At 50.4% G+C, this 21659-nt stretch overlaps 1 protein-coding gene across 1 annotated transcript in view; it reads left to right on the forward strand.

Annotated features, from left to right (window-relative positions):
- Positions 1 to 20243, forward strand: part of MOK (MOK protein kinase) — a 33629-nt gene extending 13386 nt beyond the window's left edge. The window contains 12 exon segments of the mRNA XM_088024445.1: positions 1179 to 1249; positions 11987 to 12065; positions 12192 to 12240; positions 14220 to 14397; positions 15977 to 16079; positions 17080 to 17125; positions 17128 to 17167; positions 17170 to 17254; positions 17815 to 17929; positions 19634 to 19804; positions 19807 to 19836; positions 19915 to 20243. Coding sequence (XP_087880571.1) covers positions 1179 to 1249; positions 11987 to 12065; positions 12192 to 12240; positions 14220 to 14397; positions 15977 to 16079; positions 17080 to 17125; positions 17128 to 17167; positions 17170 to 17254; positions 17815 to 17929; positions 19634 to 19804; positions 19807 to 19836; positions 19915 to 20238 — 1291 coding nt within the window. The 3' untranslated portion in view covers positions 20239 to 20243.
- Positions 20244 to 21659: the final 1416 nt, after the last annotated feature.

The following is a 21659-nucleotide window of genomic DNA, read 5'->3' on the forward strand; positions in this document are numbered from 1 at the left end:
GAGGCCTCAAGTGTGGATGGCAGCCTCCTGGGAGAGGACTGGTGTCACCTGGCTAGGGCTGCCCCTGCTGTATCCCCGCCAGCTGGTCTGCCTGCACTGTCTCAGGCAGTGAGACCTGCTGCCTTCCTGTGGTTGATGTAATCCAGGGGACTTTTCATTTCTCTTCTAATTCTAGAAGAGCCTCCCTAAGGCTTAGCTGCCGATCAAGAAGGCAGAGCACAGCTCATCCCCAGGTGCCTGCAGTTCTGATCTCTGAGCCAGGGACTCGGACCCAGCGTCCTGGGACCGGCCTTTCTGTGGCCCCGAGAAGGTGCACGCCGGGTGAAGCCTCTCTCAGGCCCTCCAGGCTGCTTTAAACCCAGCCAGGTCTCTGACAGTTCAAGTGTGGCAGGTTTTAATCAGAGGATGGAGCCGTCTTAAACTCAGGGTGGAATGTCTTGTCACAGCTGCGTGGCCTCCCGGCCTGCAGTGCCCTGAGAGGTCAGTGCGGCTGGGGCCGGAGACTGCAGGCCGAGGCTGTCACTGCCTGCGCAGCCCCTGCTTCACAGGCGCCTCTTCCCCGGGACGGCGCGCGGGGCTCCTGACTCACCGTCCCCGCCGGACGCGCCCTGAGCGGGGGCCGGAGCACCACGTTCTCCCCGCCCGGGTCGTGCCAGCTCGGCCAGCGGCCTCTGTCCCCACCCCGGGCAAGGCCTGGACACCACATGGGTGTGGTGTGACCCGTCTTTCTCCCTTTTCCCCTGACTGCTTTGTGGATTTTGTTCCCCCATTATAATTTATCCCTGTTACATGGAAGGAATTTAGGTAAATTAAAACTAAATTTGCAATCATGGAGCATGAATTAAATTCTTTTTCCTCTGTGTTGCTTAGCCAACTCCTCAACCTCATTTCTCCTTTCTACTGGTAGTTAATTTTATATTTTTAAGACACATCTCGTTAAAAAGAGGGGAAGTGTTTAGAATTTTTGCTTCAAGTTAAGGTTTTACTGTTATTTTAAGTGAATTTTACCTGAAGTACTGATTGAAAATCACAACTTCTGTTTCAGTCAGGACACTTCAGCCTTTGATGCGGGAGTGCTTTATGTCTACCAGAAATGTTTACAAATGAATTAAATATTTGATTATATTTTCTGATTACGACAAGAAAAAACATTTTGACAAACCTGCTTTCTTCTTCAGTGACAGAAAATCTGGTTCTCTTGCACTAATATGTGAACTTATGGACATGAATATTTATGAGCTAATACGAGGTACGTAGAATAATTTGCGAGCTAATCTAAGATCTCCTCTTAAAGCTTGTAGTTCACACATACTTTGTTTTCCTTCTCAAAATCGTTAGCCACCAGAGTGCAGTAGTTACATATAAATATACGGTACTGAGCTACTTCACGCTTGGGAGGTATTTTTCTGGCATTCTCGTCTACTCCAAACGGAGGGCTGCCAATGAGAAAAGTAAAGCCGTATGCCTTCAGGCTGGCTGGTGAGGCGGGTGAGGATGGCTCCCAACCGCAGAGCCAGCTCAGGCCTTCCCCACCTCGGGTCCCTGCAGGGGGCGCTCTGCCCCTCCGGGGTCAGCCTCCGGGTCCGGCTGCTGTTAACATTCTGTTCTGGCCTCAAAAGGAGGCAAGGCTTGCCCCCAAGCATAATCCCTCTGAAGAGAGACGACCTCCTCCTGTTTGGATCCTCACAAAGTCTCTCCCGGGTTACAGGGTGCTCACTCACTTTCTCCTGAACAATAAAGCACTGTTTAGGAAAGCACACGGGCCTGAGCCAGCCTCTGTCGGGGCTGGTTCTGGAGGCTGAGAGGTCACCTGAAGAAACTAGAGAAAAGGAGGCAGATGGTTGGCCCACATTTAGTAAATATCCCTGGGGGTCTGGCTGCACAGTTGTGTTAGATGTCAGGACAAATGAGCCTCATAGATGTCACTGGGAAACGGCACCAGATGTGTGGTATTTTACAGATCACATTGTGCTTATTGGACAGATGAAAACAAATCAGCTGCTCCGTGTTCTGTGAGTGACTGAGTAGTTATGGCCGGAATAGAATTTTAGTGGCAGAAGCATAGATGATTTAAAAACTGCTGTATTATCTGAAACAATTCAGGCCAAACCGAAGATGGTGTGCTATGTAAAATTTTTAAGACCAAGAAGCTATTCTTGTGAGGAAGAAGACACTGATGCTGCAGATGCACGTGAAGAGCTCAAATAAAATTGTTATGATGTGGGAAAGTGGAAAAAAGCTTTGTTATCAAACTAGTATTTTTTACATGTGATTTGAAATGTGTGCTTCAGTAAATTACTAATAAAATAAGTAGCATAGATAGGCAAGTTTTTCTACATCTGTAGACGTTGATGAAAAACTTTTGGATCTAAAAACTTTAGGATCTTTTTGAGAAAATAGGAGACTGCCTTATATCTGGGAATAAATGGTATTTATGTTACAGACCTTGTGCATTTTATTCATAGGTAAGCCCATCACTCAGGGATCTGTTTAATTGTGTTTTAAGTCCAATTCTAACAAAGTTATCGGGTTTCTCGGTTTAAAACCTATTAAGAATAGAGCTATTGGTTAGAAGGAGCTTCTAGAACTTGGCCCATCAGCAGTAACAGAAAGTGACAGGTGACAGTCCCTGGTGGGCGAGGAAACTGAAAATATAAAACATGACAACGCCAGCAGCAACACCACCAGAAGCGAGAGTAGGCTGGGCAGGCAGCCCCCAGGGTGGGCTAGAGAATGCCCAGCCGCGTGGTGGATGGTGGTCAGCATGCCATGGCAGTAACATGACGGAAAAAGTAGGAAACTGAAGAAAGAAAATGTTTTGAAGAGATTCCCACTTATAGTGATGGCAATAGAGAAGAGTTTCACATTCAAGGAGTAAACCTTATTGATCTGGAAATTTCACTTTTAAGCATCTATTCCCAACAGTCTGGATAAATGAGGTGTTGTTCCGCGATTACATTTTCTCATACATTCTGTCTGACACAGATTGTTCCCTTTGATCCTGTCTGTCCGTCTGTCTGTCAGTGTCGGGACAGGATCCCCCAAAATCAAGAGAAACGACCATCAAATCTTATTATTTCATTGATAATTTTTTTTTTTTTTACCAATGAGCCAATATTTTGCTTTTTCATTACCCTACATAATCACTTTTTTTTAATAGTGGGACTCTTGGTGTGAGATGTGTCTTATATTAGAATTATGTTGTTGCTTCCGAGAGTGTGAAATTTCAAAACTTGAGAGGAGGAGATCGTTTCTAGCAAGTTTCTATGTGTTTAGACATTTGAGAAATCTTTGTTTAGAAATACCTTTGGGCGCCTGGGTGGCTCGGTTGAGCGACTGCCTTCGGCTCAGGTCATGATCTCGGAGTCGCGGGATCGAGTCCCGCATCGGGCTCCCTGCTCAGTAGGGAGCCTGCTTCTCCCTCTGACCCTCCCCCTTCTCGTGCTCTCTCTCTCTCTCACTCTCTCTCTCAAATAAATTAAGAAAGAAATATCTTTAATTTCCAGTAGTAGGGGAATTGTATAATTGGAGAAATTGAATCCATTTCTTCCAGAATTTGTCTACAGAGAGAAATTGTAGAAAATGGAATGTTACGGGGTGCCCGGGTGGCTCAGTTGGTTGAGCATCCGACTCTTGATCTCCGCTCAGGGTCGTGACTTTGAGCCCCTTGTTGGGCTCCATGCTGGCCGTGCAGCCTACTTTAAAAAAAAAAAAAAAAGGAATGTTATATTGTAGATCAATGGACATTCGCTCATCACATAAATACTGAGTGTCTTCCATACGCCAGTGCTGTGCTCAGTGCACAGAGTCTAAGATGCTGTCAGGGGTACCCTAGTTTTAGAGATGTTAAAAGATGGGGACAATGGCAGGCATTCACTGGAAGATACTAAATATTGTAATATTGCATCGTGATTTCAGAGATGTTAAAATGTGAGGAAAAAAATCTGCCTGAGAATTGATGAGATACAGTGATCACTCTAACAGCCAACAGTTCATGAACGCCGACCACCTGTCAGGTGCTCTTCTTAGCCCTTTGTAGGAATTAACTCATTTTACCTTCACGACAGCCATTCAGGCAGACGCCGTTACTATCCCCATTTTAAAGATGGAGAAATGGAGGCAGAGAAAGGTAACTTGTCCAGGGTTGTGTACCTAGTAAGTGGTGGACATGGGGTTTGGACTTGGACAGCCTCTTCCAGAGTGTGTGTCCTTAACCATCATACATACAGCCTCTTGATAACCCACGGTGCCTGGCTTCCTCGTCCTCCTCATCATTGTCATCTCCGTTTTACAGATGAGGAAATCGAGGCTTCAAGGTATAAGTGAGAACCCAAGGTTCAGTTATTAGTAAATAGTTGAGCCAGAACTAACACTCCAGTCTGACTGGAACATTAACCATCCCGCTCTACCGTTACCCTGGGTCCCCCTGCTGGCCCCCTTCTCACTGCCTCCAGTGAATAGGCACCTGCTAATTATCTGTTCTTGCTGATGACAACACTGACTTACTGAAAACTGGGTCGATCACTAAAGCTTTTCCTACTAGAAGGACAGTTCATTTCGCTCAAATGACTACTCTCAGATGATTAGAATATTGACTAGCCCTGTCAGATATCGAAGAGCCAATTAATGGCATGAGAGGATTACCACACAGTGTTTATTGAGCTGTCTACTTGATGCACATTGATGTGCAAGATCTGGTGAAGGTAGAAAAAAAGAATAGAAGATTTATTTTTTTAATGATTTTATTTACTTAGAGAGCAAGCATGAACACGGGGGAGGGACAGAGGGAGAGTGAGAGGGAGAAGCAGACTCCCCGCTGAGCAGGGAGCCCGAGGCGGGGCTCGATCCTAGGACCCTGGGATCATGACCTGAGCCGAAGGCAGATGCTTAAACCGACTGAGCCACCCAGGCTCCCCCGAAGATGCGTTTTTTGATAAAGAGTGTAGAGTCTGTTGAAGAGAGAAACTATATGAAAATCACAATCATTAGAGGAAATGAATTGCTTGGGACAATTTTCTCTTTGCCCAGTAGGTGTCAGATGAGGCAGAGATGATTGTGAGCTTCACCTGGAGGAGTGGCAGATGGAGGCAAATGAGGGAGAGGATGTCTCATTCACTGCTACCTGCCAACCTCTGCTCTGGAGGTGGGCACAGTGGGGACAGACATGGTGTCACCCACGTGGGCTCACACTCTGAGGAAGAGAGAGACGCCGAACAAGTAAATCAAGAAAGAGTTCGAGACAGGGATAAGTGTTATGAGTGAATAAAACAGGTCATATGTCAGAGTGTTGGGGACAGAGTATTTCAGACAGAGACAGCTAGTGCAAAGGTCCTGAGGCCACCATGAGGTTAAGAGGCCAGTGTGGCTGGAGCACAAGGAAGAGAGTTATAGGCAAGGAGGTAGGTAGGGGCCAGTGGGGTGGGTAGGGCCAGGTTATTTCAAGAATTCAGGTTATTCTAAGTTCAACAGGAAGCACTAGTGGATTTTAAAGCAGGGGAGAAGCATCTTTCGATTGGTGTAGACCAGCGCTTCTAAAACTATCTATAGTGGAAGACAGTTTTTTGTTCGTTTTTTTCCCTGATCTGTTGTGGACCAGAACTTTTGTAAAATACATAAAAATTAGATACTGGAGAAATGATGATGTGCTTGGATGTCACAGCAATGTTGAATTGCCATAAAAGTTCCCGGTTGCTCTTAGTTTTGTCATCTCTTAAACCAGTAACAAACAGCCCTGGACCAGTATCAGTTCATGGACTATGCTTTTTAGAAGGATGTTTCTGTTTAAAGAATGTTTTAAAGAGTGAATGGGCCATAGGTGGACGTATTGGTCATCTCTTCCAACTGCAAACAACAGCATCTATTCTCACCAGTTTAACCACAATGGATGTATGGATATGGGTGGCTTCACAGAGTCGCTGGGAGACGCTGAAGAGACGCTCTGGATGTGGCATCCAGGAAGCAGCTTCTGAAAATGATTCTGCAGGATTGGGCTGTCAAGGAGGCGACTGCCTCTGCACAGTCAGGAAGCCGCCTTCATCACCATCTGCGCTCACACTGGATGCTCTCCCTTCTCTTGTCTGCCCCCGTAACTCGGGCCTGAATCCTCTCCCCTGAGTGGTCTGATTTAGGCAGAACCCAATCACATCTGCAGCTCCCAGCTACAAGCAACCCGAAGAACATTGCTTTGGACTTTCACACTTAGCCTGCGAGATCGGGGTTGGGATGGCTCTCCATTGTGAGCCGCGAGGGCAAGAATGGTGGTGGGGAGACCAACAAAGAGGTGGCGAGGGTGTTCTGCCCGCCAAACACCCTTTGAAGGGAAGTGCCTTCATGGAAGGGAGCGAGTAGCTGGCATGCCTGGGCACCAGCCACACCACTAGCAATCCTAGTTGGTTTATTTGGGTGCATTGTGCATATGGTGCCTGGCATCTGCCACCTACAGCAGAAGAGGCTGTCTTGAGTTTATAGGAAAAACTGGTTAAGATAATAATCTGATTATAGAGGCATCTATTTTATTTTTTAAAGTTTTATTTATTTACATAATCTCTGTACCCAGTGTGGGACTTAAGCCCACGACCCTAAGATCAAGAGTCGCACACTCTTCCCACTGAGCCAGCCAGGCGTCCCCCCACCCCAAGAGGCATCTGTTGCTTTAACTCATACCTGATTCTGTTTTTGTTTTGTTTTTTAACTGTTTCAAGTTAAATCACTTTGCTTTGTGAGTGGCTAGGTCACTGTGCCCCCACCCTCCGGTGCCTGCTTTAGAGCCTTGGAGGCTTGCTCCCTCACCTCCCCTTCCCTCCCCCGCTGCATCTCCCTCTCCTTTCCGTGTATCTGCTTCCTTGTTTGTCCCACTCTGTCCACCGGGCCGTTTGCTCTCCGGCGGCGAGGCCTTATTGGCTCCGTCCTCGGTGTCCTCTCAGGGCTCAGCACTGTCCCCTGTGCGGCCCAGTGTTAGCTGTCCAGCAGTTGATGGTTACAGATACGGGGTACTGTAGGTTGATTTTACCGCAAGGAGCACGTGCCATTCAGGTAGCTCCCATACGAAAGACGGAGTTTATGGTAAAACCTCACACCTCCTGCAGGAAGCTCAGAACCAGGAAAGGTCTGACTGTCAAGGCCACCACTGACCCCCCGGCAGAGCCACGTGCTCCCCCGCCTCTCCTCCTCTGCTCACCCCTCCCCTCTTCTCTTGGCAGACGGGGCCGCTCAGACCCTGGGAGCCTCCACTGGCAGCAGATGGGCGAGGCCCCGCAGTCCCGGTCATTGGCCCCCTGCTGGAATGCTGGCTGTCACAGGTCCAGTGGGCCGGCCTTGTCCCCTTAGGGTTGTACCTTTCAGAGGCTGTGGGTGGGGTGGGCACCCTGAAGTAAATCCATGAATTGGGGAATGAACCAAGTAGGAAGAAGCAAAACAAGTGTGGTTTGACTGTAAACGTAGCATTACAGTTCCATATCCGTGAGGAGCTTAGGCGGTGTGCCTTCTGCGACATGACTGGTGTGCCTAACGTTACCGTTGTCAGATCAGTTTAGTTGTATTTTTATATTTCATGAATCTGACCTACTGATTGTAATTTTTCTGTACTAACAGAAGAGGAAACACGGCCAATCGCCTCTGACACATAGCTTTCTTATCTACTTAGCAATTTTACTTCTGTTCTTACTAAAAGAGCTCTTTGGATCTCTTTAGACAGTTTCCACCCAGATCACTTTCGTTAGTATATAAAAAAAGGAAAGTGGAAATGAAATAAATCTGTTTTTGGCATTCCTAACACTTCCTTGAAACATTTTGACACAACAATCGATGTCTTTATTTTCCTTACGCGTTAGGTCTCTGCCATTCAGACAGGGTGTGAATGATGCAGCCTTTTTGTTGCTGGAATTTTCTTCCAAACCCGTGCCACCATCCTGTTAGTTTTGATGCTGTTGCTTCTGGAAGTGTGGCTGCAGTTTGGCTGTGTGGCCGCAGCACAGAGCGCCCTTGTCCTGCGTGTCTGAGGATAGCAGTTCTGGGTCAGGCCTGTGAGCCTTGGTCCTAGTCTGTGAAATGGGAATGATCCTAGCGTCTAAGTCTTCAGGTGGTTGTGAGGAGTCAGTAAAGTAATGCGTGCCATGTTTAGACCAGTGGCCCCTTGCACAGTCTTCAGTACACGCAGATTGCTGTCCTCCTTCTCATTAGTATTATGTTAACCTTGCTTAGTGCATGTGCTCTGCAGGACCACCTGGGCTTCCTGTCCCGTGTGCTCGCCTCCGTGGTAGAGGTGAGGAAGTGGAACTTCACAGACGTTCCAGCACTTGTTGAGGATGAACTGGTTTCATAGAGCGGAGCTGGAGGACCTGTCCTTGAGCTTTGCCGTGGTTGAAAGGGAGGGGTGCGGGGGTGGGGGATGGCTCAGGCTCCAGCTCCAGCTGAGGCTGACATCCTGCCTTCTGCCCCCCACAGGGCGGGGTCTCTAACCTCAGATCGGTGTGCCATAATGCGGACTTCTCCTTTGGAAGATGCTGTGGCAAGTGTGTGCATGCCTGGTGCCATGGGCACAGCCTCTGGGCCAAGGTGTGTGTGGTAGACCATTTATTTGATGTGCCATGCTGGACCTCAGCATGGCCCTCCAAGCCTGAACGGGAGAGCCTGGCACAGGCCTGCAGATGGGGTCTCTTGTGGGAAGGGATGTGTGTGAGATACTCCGTTACGGTGCAGACGACCCTGGTGGCCACATTCCTTCAGTTAGTCCCAGCAACAAATGCCGCCGTTTATCATTGTGTTCCTGGAAATATTTTTTACATTTTGGGTATTGTATATGACATTGTGTAGAATCTTCTAAACGAGGATATATTTGGTTAAAAAATTAGCTTGCAAAAACTAACTTGGTCCGGAGGGGCTGTTCACAGTCTGTTGGTGTTTAGGAAGACTCACACAGGAGCTTATGAGTGGATTATTAATTCTCCTATTTGTTTCAAGATGTTTGAGAACAAGAATCTGTTAGGAACCAGATAGAGTCTCGGGCCTGGAAAGTTAGGATCTTGTTTTTGAAAAACCGTTGGAGAGAATGGGTAGGCAACCCCCCCTTGGTCAAGGGTGTGGACTCTGCGATTATTCAGACCAAGGTCCCACACAGTTCACACTGCACCTCGCTCCCTCGGGAGCCCCCACATGTAGGCAGAGATTCTCACGGAGGGGCATGGGGGCGGGGGAGCCATGTCCTTACCTGCAGGGCCATGGGTGGATGTGTGTCAGGGGAACAAAGAGTCAGCACCCAGAGACTCTTTCACTGGGGACTGAGGGCAGCCGAGAAATGCAGATTCCTGGCCCATATATTTGGCTTTGTGATTCATTAGGTCTGGGTTTGGAGCTGGGAATCGCCTTTTTATTTTTATTTATTTTTTATTTTTTATTTTATTTTATTTTATTTTTTAAATATTTTTATTTTTTATTTTTATTTATTTATTAGAGAGAATGAGGGATAGAGAGCACGAGAGGGAAGAGGGTCAGAGGGAGAAGCAGACTCCCCGCTGAGCAGGGAGCCCGATGTGGGACTCGATCCTGAGACTCCAGGATCATGACCTGAGCTGAAGGCAGTCGCCCAACCAACTGAGCCACCCAGGCGCCCTATTTTTTATTTTTTAAAAGGTTTTATTTATTTGAGAGAGAGAGAGAGAGAGGGCGAGAGCACACACACACGAGCAGAGGGAGAGGGACAGGTAGACAATTCTGAGGTCATGACCTGAGCCTAAATCAAGAATCAGAGGCTTAACCAACTGAGCCACCCAGGCGCCCCATGGGAATTGCCATTTTAAAGCATCCCTAGGTGATGATCAGGTGGGTTAGACTTTCCCTAGAAGACTCCACCTTCCTGAGTGCAAGTTCAGATGACTGTCCTGACCAGTTTATGCTGTAAGGTCTGGGTGGCTGGGAAGGGTGCTCCTAGAACAGAACGGCCTGAGCATAGCCATGAAGCAGGAGAGCTTTGGAGGCATGTGCAGATGAGCATCTACAGGTGAATGTGGCGAGAGCATTCAGTAAACAGGGATGTGGTGGGCGTGCTTCTCAGAATGAGGGTCCAGGCCTGGCAGCCACACCTGGAAACTTGTTCCTAAGGCAGAACTGCTGGACCCCAAATGCCTAGGGGCAGGGGGGCAGGGGGGCATCCTGTGTCTTCACGAGCCCCCAGGGGATTCAGCTGCCCCTGGAGCCTGAGAGCCCCTGGTTGGGAGGAAGGGGTTCCCGAGTGCCGGGTTAATTCAGTGGGCAGTGAGACCCCACCACAGGACAAGAACCAGATTTCAGGAAGCTTCATCCAACGGCACATGTGATGAAGAAGAGAAATTTTGCTTTCTTTTCATCTTTGTACAGATAGGAATTCAATATAAAGTTACAGAATTACTCAAGTTAGGGAAAGATGACTAAGTCTTCATTTAATTCTTTTAAATTCTAGAAAGTGGGTGATAAATTATTTGAAACAGAATAAAAAGATTACAGTATTATGAAAAAGCTAATTGTACTTAGACATTTTGTAATTTAAATTACTTTCTATTAACAGAAAACATTCCTGGGGCACCTGGGTGGCTCAGTCGCTTAAGCATCTGCCTTCGGCTCAGGTCATGATCCCAGGGTCCTGGGATCGAGCCCCGCATCGGGCTCCCTGCTCAGCGGAAGCCTGCTTCTTCCTCTCCCACTCCCCCTGCTTGTGTTCCCTTTCTCGCTGTCTCTCTCTCTCTCTGTCAAATAAATAAATAAAATCTTAAAAAAAAAAACACAGAAAACATTCTTGTCTAGTGAGAGAAAAAGAATAAATTTATTTGTCAACAGAAATTGCAAACTTAGGAGCAAAAATGTCAAATAGGATATGTGCTTACAGAGGGGAAAGTGGTTTTCTGGATTGTTAGGAGAGAATGGTTGTTTTTCAGATTTAAAACTTAATAAAAATGCACACCTTTGGAAGTTAAAATCAAGTAAAATGCGACATCTTCTGAAACAAGGATAGCCGTGATGCTGGAGTGTGGTGTTAAGAGTTGTAGGACGTAAAACCCCACAGGCAGCCAGGCCTGGTGAGCGGGTGTGCACGAGCAGACGGAAGCCAAACGATGGCTGCTTCCCCTCTGAGGAGAGTGGGCTGTGAAATGCAAAGCAATCCTGGGTCTTCTTCCATTACAAACACACTCCTGTGGAACTGTGACCCCTCCCCCTCTAAATGGAAATCTCCAGGGGCACCTGGGTGACTCAGTTGGTGAAGCATGGACTCTTGGTTTCAGCTCAGGTCATAATCTCAGGGTCATGTGAGGTGGAGTCCGCTTGAACCTGTCCCTCCTCCCACTTGCACTCAAGCATGCTCGCTCTCTCTGTCTCTCAAATAAATAAAATCTTAAAAAAAAAAAAAATCCAGACTGGAAGCTGAGGAAAACCCTGGATTTTCAAGTGACTCCTGACACTCCATAATCAACAGTTCGAAAGGGCGTGTTCCAGAAGGCCTGCACTGGTGGGGGGGGCGGTGCTCGAGTGGGGTTTATCAGACCAAACTACTCTAGTGCTTATTACTTAGTACGACTGTAGTGATCAGAATGCAAGCATGGGGGATTTTACATGAAATCATGCCAGTATGTAGAATTTTAAATGGTGTATTTAGTATGTACACTCCATATTTCCTGAAATTACTAAAGGTTGTTTTTTATTTTATTTTATTTTTTTAAGATTCTATTTATTTATTTGAGAGAGAGAGACAGTAAGAGAAAGTAGGAGCAGGGAGGAGAGGGAGGAGCAGGCCCCTGGCTGAGCAGGGAGCCCGACGCGGGGCTCGATCCCAGGACCTTGGGATCATGACCTGAGCCGAAGGCAGACGCTTAATGACTGAGCCACCCAGGCGCCCCACTAAAGGTTGTTTTTTAGATTTTTCACACATCATTAAATAAAATTGTTGGATTCTATTTTTGTTTTCAAAAAATGGGATATGTATCATTGGTAACCATATTTGGTAATATCCTTGATTGCACAGGGAGAAGACACCCATTGTCAGAAAAAAAGATTATGCACTATATGTACCAGTTATGTAAATCCCTTGATCATATGCACAGGTATGCTCTTGGAGACTTGGCATCTCTCAAATTGATAAAACGTATTAACATTCATTAAAAATTCAATGTAAAAGAATTTGAATGAGGCACAGATTAATTTTATCCTTCCTTTTATATTGAATGCAGAAGTGGAATATTTCACAGAGATGTAAAGCCAGAAAATATATTAATAAAGGTAAGAACTTCCATAAAAAAAATGATATCAGAAGAAAGGTAGAATGGGAAACCTTTTTACTAGATAGGCTTTCAATCCCAGATAGTTGGGCACCGTGTTTGTTATGCTGTTGTTTTCTCCCAGTTGGAAAAAGTGGTTTATTTAATAAGCGCCATCAACACAACTGTACATCTGAAAGGAAATTATCTTAGGCACTCTTCTCTTACTATAGGCAAAAATAAACCCCAGGGGCGCCGGGCTGCCTCAGTCAGTGGAGCGTGTGACTTTCAGGGTCATGAATTCAAGCCCCATGTTGGGTGTAGACACTACTTAAAAAAATAGGTAAATAAACTCCATTCATATTATCCCTCCAAACACTGTGCATGTGAAAGTAGAAGAGTCAGGATTTGCACTCAGGTCTGTCCCAGTCCGTAGCCAAGTCAACTGTACATACTTGAAGCCTGCAGCCCGGTAAGTTTGGGAATATGTACACACACACGAGGCCATTGTCAAAGCCGAGCAAGCAGACCTCTTGCCCCGGGAAGGTTCCCCGTGCTCCTTGGTCATCCCTCCTGTCCGTTGTCCCCAGACAAAGACTGACTGTCATTATGTATTAGTTTGCACTTTCTAGAATGTTCTCTAAACGGCATCTATAGTATGTGCTCTTTGTCTGGATTTTTCCCTCAGCGTCATCATTCTGACATTTGTCCCTTGTAGTGTGAATACCACACCTTTTGAAGTTGTCCCACAGTTCTTGGCTGTTCTCTGTTTTTGCCATTATTTGTTCTCTCTGCATTTCAGTTTGGAAGTGTCTGTTGGAGCATCTTCCAGCTCACTGATTCTTTCTTTGATTGTTTAGCCTGTGGATGAGCTTATCAAAGTCATTTTTATTTCTGTTGCAGTGGTTTTTATTTCTAGTGCTTCCTTTGGATTCTTTCTTAGCGTTTCTATCTCTCTGCTTGCATTTCCCATCTGAACTTTCCCTGAGCTTTCCCATCATCTACTTTTTCCACTAGAGCCCTTAACAGATCACTCATAGTGATTTTAAATTCCCTGACTGGTAATTCCAAAATCCTTAAATCTGTGCCATATCCAAAACTGGTTCTGATGCTTGCTTTGTCTCTCAGACTGTTTTTCTTGCCTTTTAACACAACGTACAATTTTGTTGGAGGTCTGACATGATGCACTGGGTAATGGGATCAGGTGAAAGGCTGTTGGAATGAAGTTTCTTGATAACCTGGCTAGGAAACGTGCTGTGTTGAAGGTTTGCTGTAGGGGTAGGTACCAGAGGCTCCAAATTTATTGACAGCCTGTATGTTATTACCTGAATGTGAGGGATAAACAAAATTGAAGAGGTATCCTGAAACGTGTCTCCCTGGTCTGTCTGACTTGCTCCAAAGAACCCATGGCTCCAGAGAACCGCCCCCCCCGCCCCCGCAGTGTAGAACAAAGTTGCCCGCAGAGCTGGACTGCTGGGAAGTTAGAGACAAACGAAACACTATGGTGTTTAATTCATTTGTGGACTCATGCTGTGACTTAAAATTTTCCAAAACCTGTAGGCATTTGGAAATATTTGTAAAACATAGCCAGAATATTTGTAAACGTATCCCACTGAATAGAAACACCACTTTGTTATCTGTTAGAGGCAGTTGCGGGTGCTTATGAAGTAATTTGTATTTTATTTTTCATTTGTTTATTTATTTTAAAGATTTTATTTATTTGAGAGAGAGAGAATGAGAGATAGCACGAGAGGGAAGAGGGCCAGAGGGAGAAGCAGACTCCCTGCTGAGCAGGGAGCCCGATGCGGGACTCGATCCCGGGACTCCAGGATCATGACCCAAGCTGAAGGCAGTCGCCCAACCAACTGAGCCACCCAGGCGCCCCGTAATTTGTATTTTATAAGCTAGTTTCGATGCTAGTAATTTTCCTGTTGGTGTGTAACTGTTTGAAGTGGTCTGTATTATAACAGCTGCTTGATGAGATGTCATTTGTCCCTGCAGCAGGATGTCCTGAAGTTAGGGGACTTGGGATCCTGCCGGAGTGTCTATTCCAAGCAGCCCTACACAGAGTACATTTCTACCCGCTGGTACCGTGCCCCAGAGTGTCTCCTCACCGACGGCTTCTGCACCTACAAAATGGACCTGTGGAGCGCTGGCTGCGTGTTCTACGAGATCGCCAGGTAGAGCTGGGGCCCGCCTTGTGTGGGAGAACCCTGCTGGTGCCACCGGGCCTCCGCGCGCATGTCCTGAAGCAGGCCGCATGGCGAGGCTCGGCCTGCCTGCCGCGTGGCTGCATGCCAGGCCCTTCCTTTACCAGACAGACTTTACAGTCGTCTTGCCCATGTGACTGTTTAACTCGACAGAAAACGTACCAGGCTTTCATTTTCCTTTTTGTCAAGTACTTTTCCTTGTTTGCTTGTCACAAAGCACAGAGTAGTATCAGTTACTTCTTTCCTACTGGCATAACTTGGCCGTAGGCCGGCAGGCCTCCCCCTTTGGCTTCATCAGTGAAATGATTGATTCGTGAGTTCAGGGACAGAGTAGAAACGTGCTTATTGCCACCTTGTGGGGCCTGCCATGGGGATATGTGAGCAGCGCCCCTGCTCCTGGGACCTACCCTAAGAGAGACAGTCCATCAAGTGGGATGCTCTGGTCAAAGTGTGAGGATGGATCACCTTGTGGCACAGCTGGATTCTAGAAAACCCCAAGTTCTAACCTCCTCCCCGGCCTCCACACCCCCCAGCCTTTGTAGCTTCACACAGAGGGGGTGGGCCAGCATTCACTTGCTTGGAGTGGACAGTTAAGGACAAGCAGGTGAATTTAACATCTGGGTGATATGCATCATAGGCGGGGACTCGGGTCGTCTGCTCTCACCAGCTCAGCTGCCCACTTCATAAATACGGACATGCGTGTCCTTCAGGACACACCTATTGATAATCGGCTTGTTATTTTTGGAGAGCTGAGTGGCACTTTCATTGAGCTTCAAGTACCGACAGACAGTCCTTTCTGCTGCACTAAAACCCCTACGGGTGGTAAAGGACTTCAGTGTGGAGGACGTGAGGACGTGATGGCTGGTAGCGTCTCACCAGCGTGCAGGGCAGCCTGTGGGGGGCCCGCCACACACACACACACACACACACACACACACACACACACACACACACACACACACACACACACACACACACACACACAGGCGACCCTGCCCCCCCCACCCCCACCCACCGAGCGTCAGAGCTGCTCCCTGCCTGCCCGGGCTTTCCTCCTGTCTCCTGCAGCCATGGATGCTTTCCTGTGCGGAGCTGCTGTTCTCAACTCTTCTTTGTGGCTTGTCATGCGAATTGAATTTATTTACATAAGCCTAAAATCTTTCATCCACGATTCCAAAATCCGTAAAAGTTCCAAAAACCAAAATGTTTCTTGGACTTCATTTGTCACCAAAACCAGACCCAATCCACCCTGAATTTTTGTTGGAAAACCTCCCCTGTGACAGGAGACTTACGGAGGCGACGTGTCTTGCCACGGAGATATCAGGGTGTACAGAGAGGAATGTGGCCATCTCTTAGAATGACACCCTCTGTTGGGAAAGGAGAAACAGTCCCGAGCCGAAGGGGAACGGAAAGCCCGTAGCTGGCAAGGAGGGCCACACCCGGGGGATTGTGTCCTGGGGTTCCGTGTGAGCTAGCCGCCCGGCAGAAGGGGACGTTGGGAGGAAGAGCCGTGGCCTGCCCTAACCACAGCCCCATCCCGTTCTTCCTGTCTGCAGCCCCTCTTCCCCGGAGCCAACGAGCTGGACCAGATCTCAAAAATCCACGACGTCATCGGCACCCCTGCCGAGAAGACCCTCACCAAGTTCAAACAGTAAGTGTGATGTGTGCCCAAGAGTCCCGTTGTGGACTTGCCCCCTGCCAAGGCTGGTGGTGGCAGCCAGCCGAGGGGCCCAGGCTGCGCCTCTCCTGCCCTTGCAGGCCCTCTGTCTGCTTGGGTCCCCGCTGCCGCTGAAGGGAGGCAACGCGGCAGCTGCTCCGGGCTGTGGTCCCCCAGGGGTCCTGCCAGGGGCGCGCTCCCTCTAGCAGCAGAGAAGAGTTCAGATGGTCTTACTGAGGGCCTGGCGGTCAGGTTTTGTCCTCTGAATATTTACCCCAGACTGAGAGACCTTTGGGCGGAGAAGGTTCCCACATACAGGCTGTGCGTGGTGAGGCATTCGTGTGGCTGTTGCCAGCAACACTGACACCCAGACCGCGACTGGTTAGGGTTTGGTTTTGGTCAGAGATGCAGCTGAATTTGGGTAGCTGGGGCTTCTGAGGGAGAGCCCTGTGGGGCAGCGGGTGGGCAGCTCCTGGGCCCTGGGAAGGTAAGGAGAGACAACTGTTATGGATTCTTCCTTTTCCCCCTTTTAAGCTTTATCTCTTTCTTCTCAGGTAAGAACATGTTGTTAGTCCTCTCGGGGAAAAGTCGTTTCCTTACATTGATAGCACAACAGATTTCACACTCCCCGCCCCACTTATTTTTTAGAGCAGTTTCAGGTTCAAAGCAAAACTTAGGGGAAGGTACAGAGATTCCCCATAGGCCACCGGGGGGCCTGCACAGCCTCCCCCACCGTGACCCTCCACGCCAGGGTGGCGCATCGGTTCCCATCCATGAGCCCACCCTGACACATCATTGTCACCCCGAGTCCGCAGTTCACGTGAGGGGTCCCCCTGCTGCTGTACATTCTCTGGGTTTGGACGACTGTGCAGTCACACCCCTTCTTAGAGCAGAAGCTGTCATCGGTGCAGGGCCCTGTAGAATCATGATGATGCCTGGCCAAGTGCTCTAAATAATGGCATGATCGTTTATTATCATTGGGCTTTTAATACAGGTCGAGAGCTATGAGTTTTGATTTTCCTTTTAAAAAGGGATCAGGAATATACCTCAACTGACAGCCGGCCTGTCCTCGCGGTGCCTCTCCCCCTGCACGCAATGGCGGCCCTTGACCCCGACGACAGAACCACTGCCCGCCAGGCCCTGCAGCACCCGTGCTTCCAAGAGCAGAGGTGGGCTCCCGTGCGGCTCGGCGGGGGAGGGGCGGCAGGTGCTGCCGCTGAGGCCTGGGGGGGCACGAGTGGGAGTGGGTGGGTCCGGGGACAGCTCTGTCCTGAACTTGGGTGCCCCCGAGATGTCCCCCTCACTCTTTTCTGGTGTGGCCTCCCAGGAGGAGGTGGTCAGTGGCCCTCGGCAGGGCACGAGGAGGGCTCAGTGGCTGTTTGGAGGCTGATGCCGAGGCTCCAGTGGTTAAGACTCCAGGAGGGGCCTGGCGCACAGCAGTGACAGCAAGGAGAGCTCGCTGTGGGGTTGGGGGCACCTTGGTACCTCGCATGGCAGGAGCTGCCTGAGGGCGTCTCATCCCGCACCTCGAGGCCCTCCCGCCAGGGCGAGCGTGGCGGTGGGCGCGGGGGCTGCAGGCCCGTGGCAGGCCCGTGCCCACAGTTCACGTGGGAAGGAAGAGGCAGTGAGCACACAGGATAGACCAGCCTGGGGATGAGGAGAGGGACGTGCAGTCGTGCTGTGCCCTCTCTCGGGGGGGGGGCACGCCCTCTCTCCTCCTCCCCTTTAGGGCGGCTGAGAAACAGGCTCTGGCCAGCCTCAGGAAAGCCTTCTTTCCAGAGCACCCTGTGGCATCGGAACTTCTCAGTAACAGTTGGCACACTTCAAAGGAGGACAGAAAGCAGGTACTGAGTGAAGGGAGGGAGCTGGGAATGGCCTTTGTGGCTGGGACTGGATGCCCTCAGGTAGCCCGTGTCTCTGAGGAGGACACCCCCCCCACACACCAGGCCAGGCGGCCCCGCCTGTCTTCGAGGCCTGACCCTGTGCCCCCGAGGTCTCTGTGTGCCAGGACGCAGGGAGCCTGGCTCGATGGTTCCTGCCCTTCTGCCCCCCTCGCTGAGGGGGGACAGCAGCGTCCCGTGTGCGCAGGCCAGGCCAGGCGGGATCCTCCCACACGCAGGGGCCCAGTTCCCTCCCACAGTGCTTGGCAGCTGTCACCTCCCTGTGCCCTCCGACTGACCCTAGCAGGGGGCACAGAGAAGCTAAACCGGCCCGGGTGACCCAGCGAGCCGGTGACAGGCCCCCACACGCTCAGCAGGCCCCAGGTGAGCACTTGCCTGGGCACACACTGTTTGCTTTAGGAACAGCCGCTTCCCTCTGCAGCCTTTTCATCCTTGAGCGCCCCAAGTGGTCCCCGCTGCTCAGCCCCCTCCCAGCTCCATGTGGGGGCTGGCACCGCGCCGTGTGGTGACTGTGCCCTTCTGTCACTCATCCCAGCATCTGCTGCATGTCACTTCGTGCTAGGAGCTGAGGTCACCGACATATCTGCAGCCAGGCCGCTCTCCAGCATTCCAGACTGCTGTGTTCAGCCGCCTGCCTGATGGTTCCATTTGGCCAATAGGCGGAGGGGTTCAGACCCACTCTCCCAGTCTCTCCCCCCAAACCTGCTTTTCTCCCCATGCGTTCCCTTTAAGGATGGAGGCAGCTCCCTTTCAGCTGTTTAGGCCCCAAACAGTGACACCCTCCTCCCCAGTCACCTGAGCCTCTCTCATTTTGCCTTCCAACTGCTGTCCCTGCTCAGCCCTTCCCTCCAGTGAGACATTTGGCTGTGTCACTCCTGCCGGCACCCACCACAGTCCCCCCGTGTCTGGAGGGGCCACCTGGGAGGCCTTCCCTGCTTTGGGGCCATAAGGTCCCGTCACAGCTGCCCTCTTCTCTGGTGCCGTGGATGATCTGTAAATGAACAGTGGGGCTCTGTCCCAGTAAAACTTTGGACACTGTGATTCAACTGTTAGAAAATGCAGGGGTGCCTGGGTGGCTCAGTTGAGTTTCTAGCTCTTGGCTTCGGCTCAGATCGTGATCTCGGGGTCATGGGATCGAGCCCCGCATTGGGCTCCGGGCTCGGCAGGGGGCCTGCTGGAGATTCTCTCCCTCCCCTCAAATAAATAAATAAACAGAATCTTTAAAAAAAAAAAAAAAGGTAAAAAAATTCTTAGGTCACCAGCCACACTAGAGCAACACTGCGGGCGGATCTGGCCAACCTCTGGACTTCAAGCAGGGCCACCAGCACCGCCGTGGCCCGTGGAACGCTGCTGTGACCATGTCAGTGGCCTCCTGGGCATCAGGCCAGGTCAGGCTACAGTCGGCTGCCCTGTGGGGGAGAACCAGGCCCCAGACTCCAGTGTGGAGGCTCTCCCTCCCCCAGGGGGGATGCTCCGATGAGCAGCACGTCACCTGGGTGGCAGGGATACCGTCTGGTCACTGTACGATCACACCTCTTGGTCAAGTTCCATTAGGCGAAAGTCATGCAAAAGAGCCTCTTGTGTTTTTCCTAATTTCCATAAAGGGGACATCATTGTACGTTCACCCGACCTGTGTTTTGTTTCAAGAAACAGTCCCTAAAGCCAGAGGAGGACCATCCCAAGAGACCAGGACCGGCCTACCTAATGGAACTGCCCAGACTTAAGCTTTCGGGAGTGACCAAACTGCCCTTGTACTCCAGCCCCGCGCTGCACTCCGTGTTCGGCCCGGGGGCCGACAGGAAAGCGCCGGTGCTGAGGCCCCCCCCAGGTGTGTTGGCGCCAACCAGAAGGTAGCCCGTCGCGCTAGCTCCCCGTAGCCCATAGCTCTTGGCCCGGCCCCACTGAGCGTCTGCTCTTCCCTTTAACAGACGGATGCGCAGAAGGACAGTAAGCCCAGCCTGAAGCAGTGTCACCTGCCCACGATCGAAAGGAAGGGCGGAGGCTACCGAGCCGCGCACGCCGGCTCCCCTGCCGGGAGCACGAGACCAGGCGCGGCCAGGCCAGGCCCCGTGGATCGCCACCGAGCCTCGGATGGAGGGCTCCGGGAGAGGCCTGGCGTGTCCCCCTCGCAGAGCCCCGAGACCACTGCCCCGCAGGCCAGCCAGCGTCCACCTGGCCTGGAGCCCCCAGCCTGCAGCACCTGGCATCCTGAGAGCACAGGTCCTGTATGTTCCAGTCGAATACATTTGTAAAACCACCCCATTCTGGGCTTTTGTTTCATTTTTGTAACCTAGGAATTTGGGGCAGAAAATATTTTGTAATCTTTTTATCTGAGTCAAAACAGAAATCAGAATTTATATACTGTATTATTTAGGCTTGGTTTCAGCACGGGCTCTGCGCGTTGTGCCTTCTTCGGTACGTCACTGATACTGTGTGGCACGTCACAGTTTACAGATTATGCTGTTGGAGTTTTATTAAAGAATAAGCTGTCAGTACAATATTTTAATATTTTCTGAGTTAAACGTGTGTCCTGACATGCATTTCTTTATTTTAGGTCTTGTGAGCATATTTGGGGAATTTATTTTGTTGGGAAGGCTTTGGTACAGCTTAATTTTGTGGCACGTGAAAAGCCAGTAAGAACTAAACAGAGGCTCGGCCAGGGTGCTCCGTGGCCTCGGTACCCTGGGGAGCTGCAGCCGGACGAGGCTGCCAAGTGTGAGGCACGTCGGAGCGCCGGGCTTCCCCGCGGCCGCCGGCCACCTCGCCTTAGCTCCGGAGGCCCAGCTTCGCCTGTGAGTAGAGATGCTGCTTCCTGACGGCGCTTTTGGCCCTCCCGCTGGGCAGATGCCAGACCCTCCTGAGCCCGTTTTTGTCTTGGGATGTAGCGTAATGACCCCTTCTTGTCCTTGCCTTCACAAACTTACAACATTAAGAAAAAGCAAATTTCCCAGGTTAGTATTTGTCTTCTTGTTCCCTCTTTTTTTTTAAGATTTTATTTATTTGACAGAGAGAGAGAGAGACAGTGAGAGAGTGTGAGCACAAGCAGGGGGCGCTGCAGGCAGAGGTAGATGCAGGCTCCCCAACCCACGGAGCAGGGAGCCCCATGTGGGGGCTTGATCCCAGCATCCCGGGATCATGACCTGAGCCAAAGGCAGACGCTTCACAACTGAGCCACCCAGGCGCCCCTTCTTGTTCCCCAACATCACTCGGCATCAGGGAAATCTTGTTCCCTCTTTTAAGACAAATCTGTGACATTCTTCCACACGCTCTCCAGTGGCCACCACCTCTGACCCACCTGCCAGGCGGTGAAGCAGAACCAGGAGTCCCAGCCCGGCCCAGCTGTGGGGTGGATACAGCAGCCTCGGGAGGGGCAGGCGGGAGCCAGCGTTTACAGGGGCGGGGTGTGGCTGAGTGCGAGGCAGCGTGGGCGTGGGCCACATGGGGGCCGAGGAGCCCAAGAGGGGCAGATTCAAGACAAGAAACAAGGCTTCGGGGATGTTCAGAGCTGGGTGCACATGAGGAGGGGCTGGAAAGAGCTTCCTTTGAACCCATTTAACACCCTGTTGTGGCAGGGGGGGCACTGGGGGGACAAGCAGGGCGCCACTCTGCCTCCGAGGAGGATCTGGGAGTTCCGGGTCCCCTGGGAGCTGAGGCAGGGAGGAGGCCAGAGCCA

This window comes from Eumetopias jubatus, unplaced genomic scaffold, assembly GCF_037043125.1.
Source record: "Eumetopias jubatus isolate StellerSeaLion01/CBP00866 unplaced genomic scaffold, mEumJub1_p1.0 scaffold_7, whole genome shotgun sequence".
NCBI lineage: Eukaryota > Metazoa > Chordata > Mammalia > Carnivora > Otariidae > Eumetopias > Eumetopias jubatus.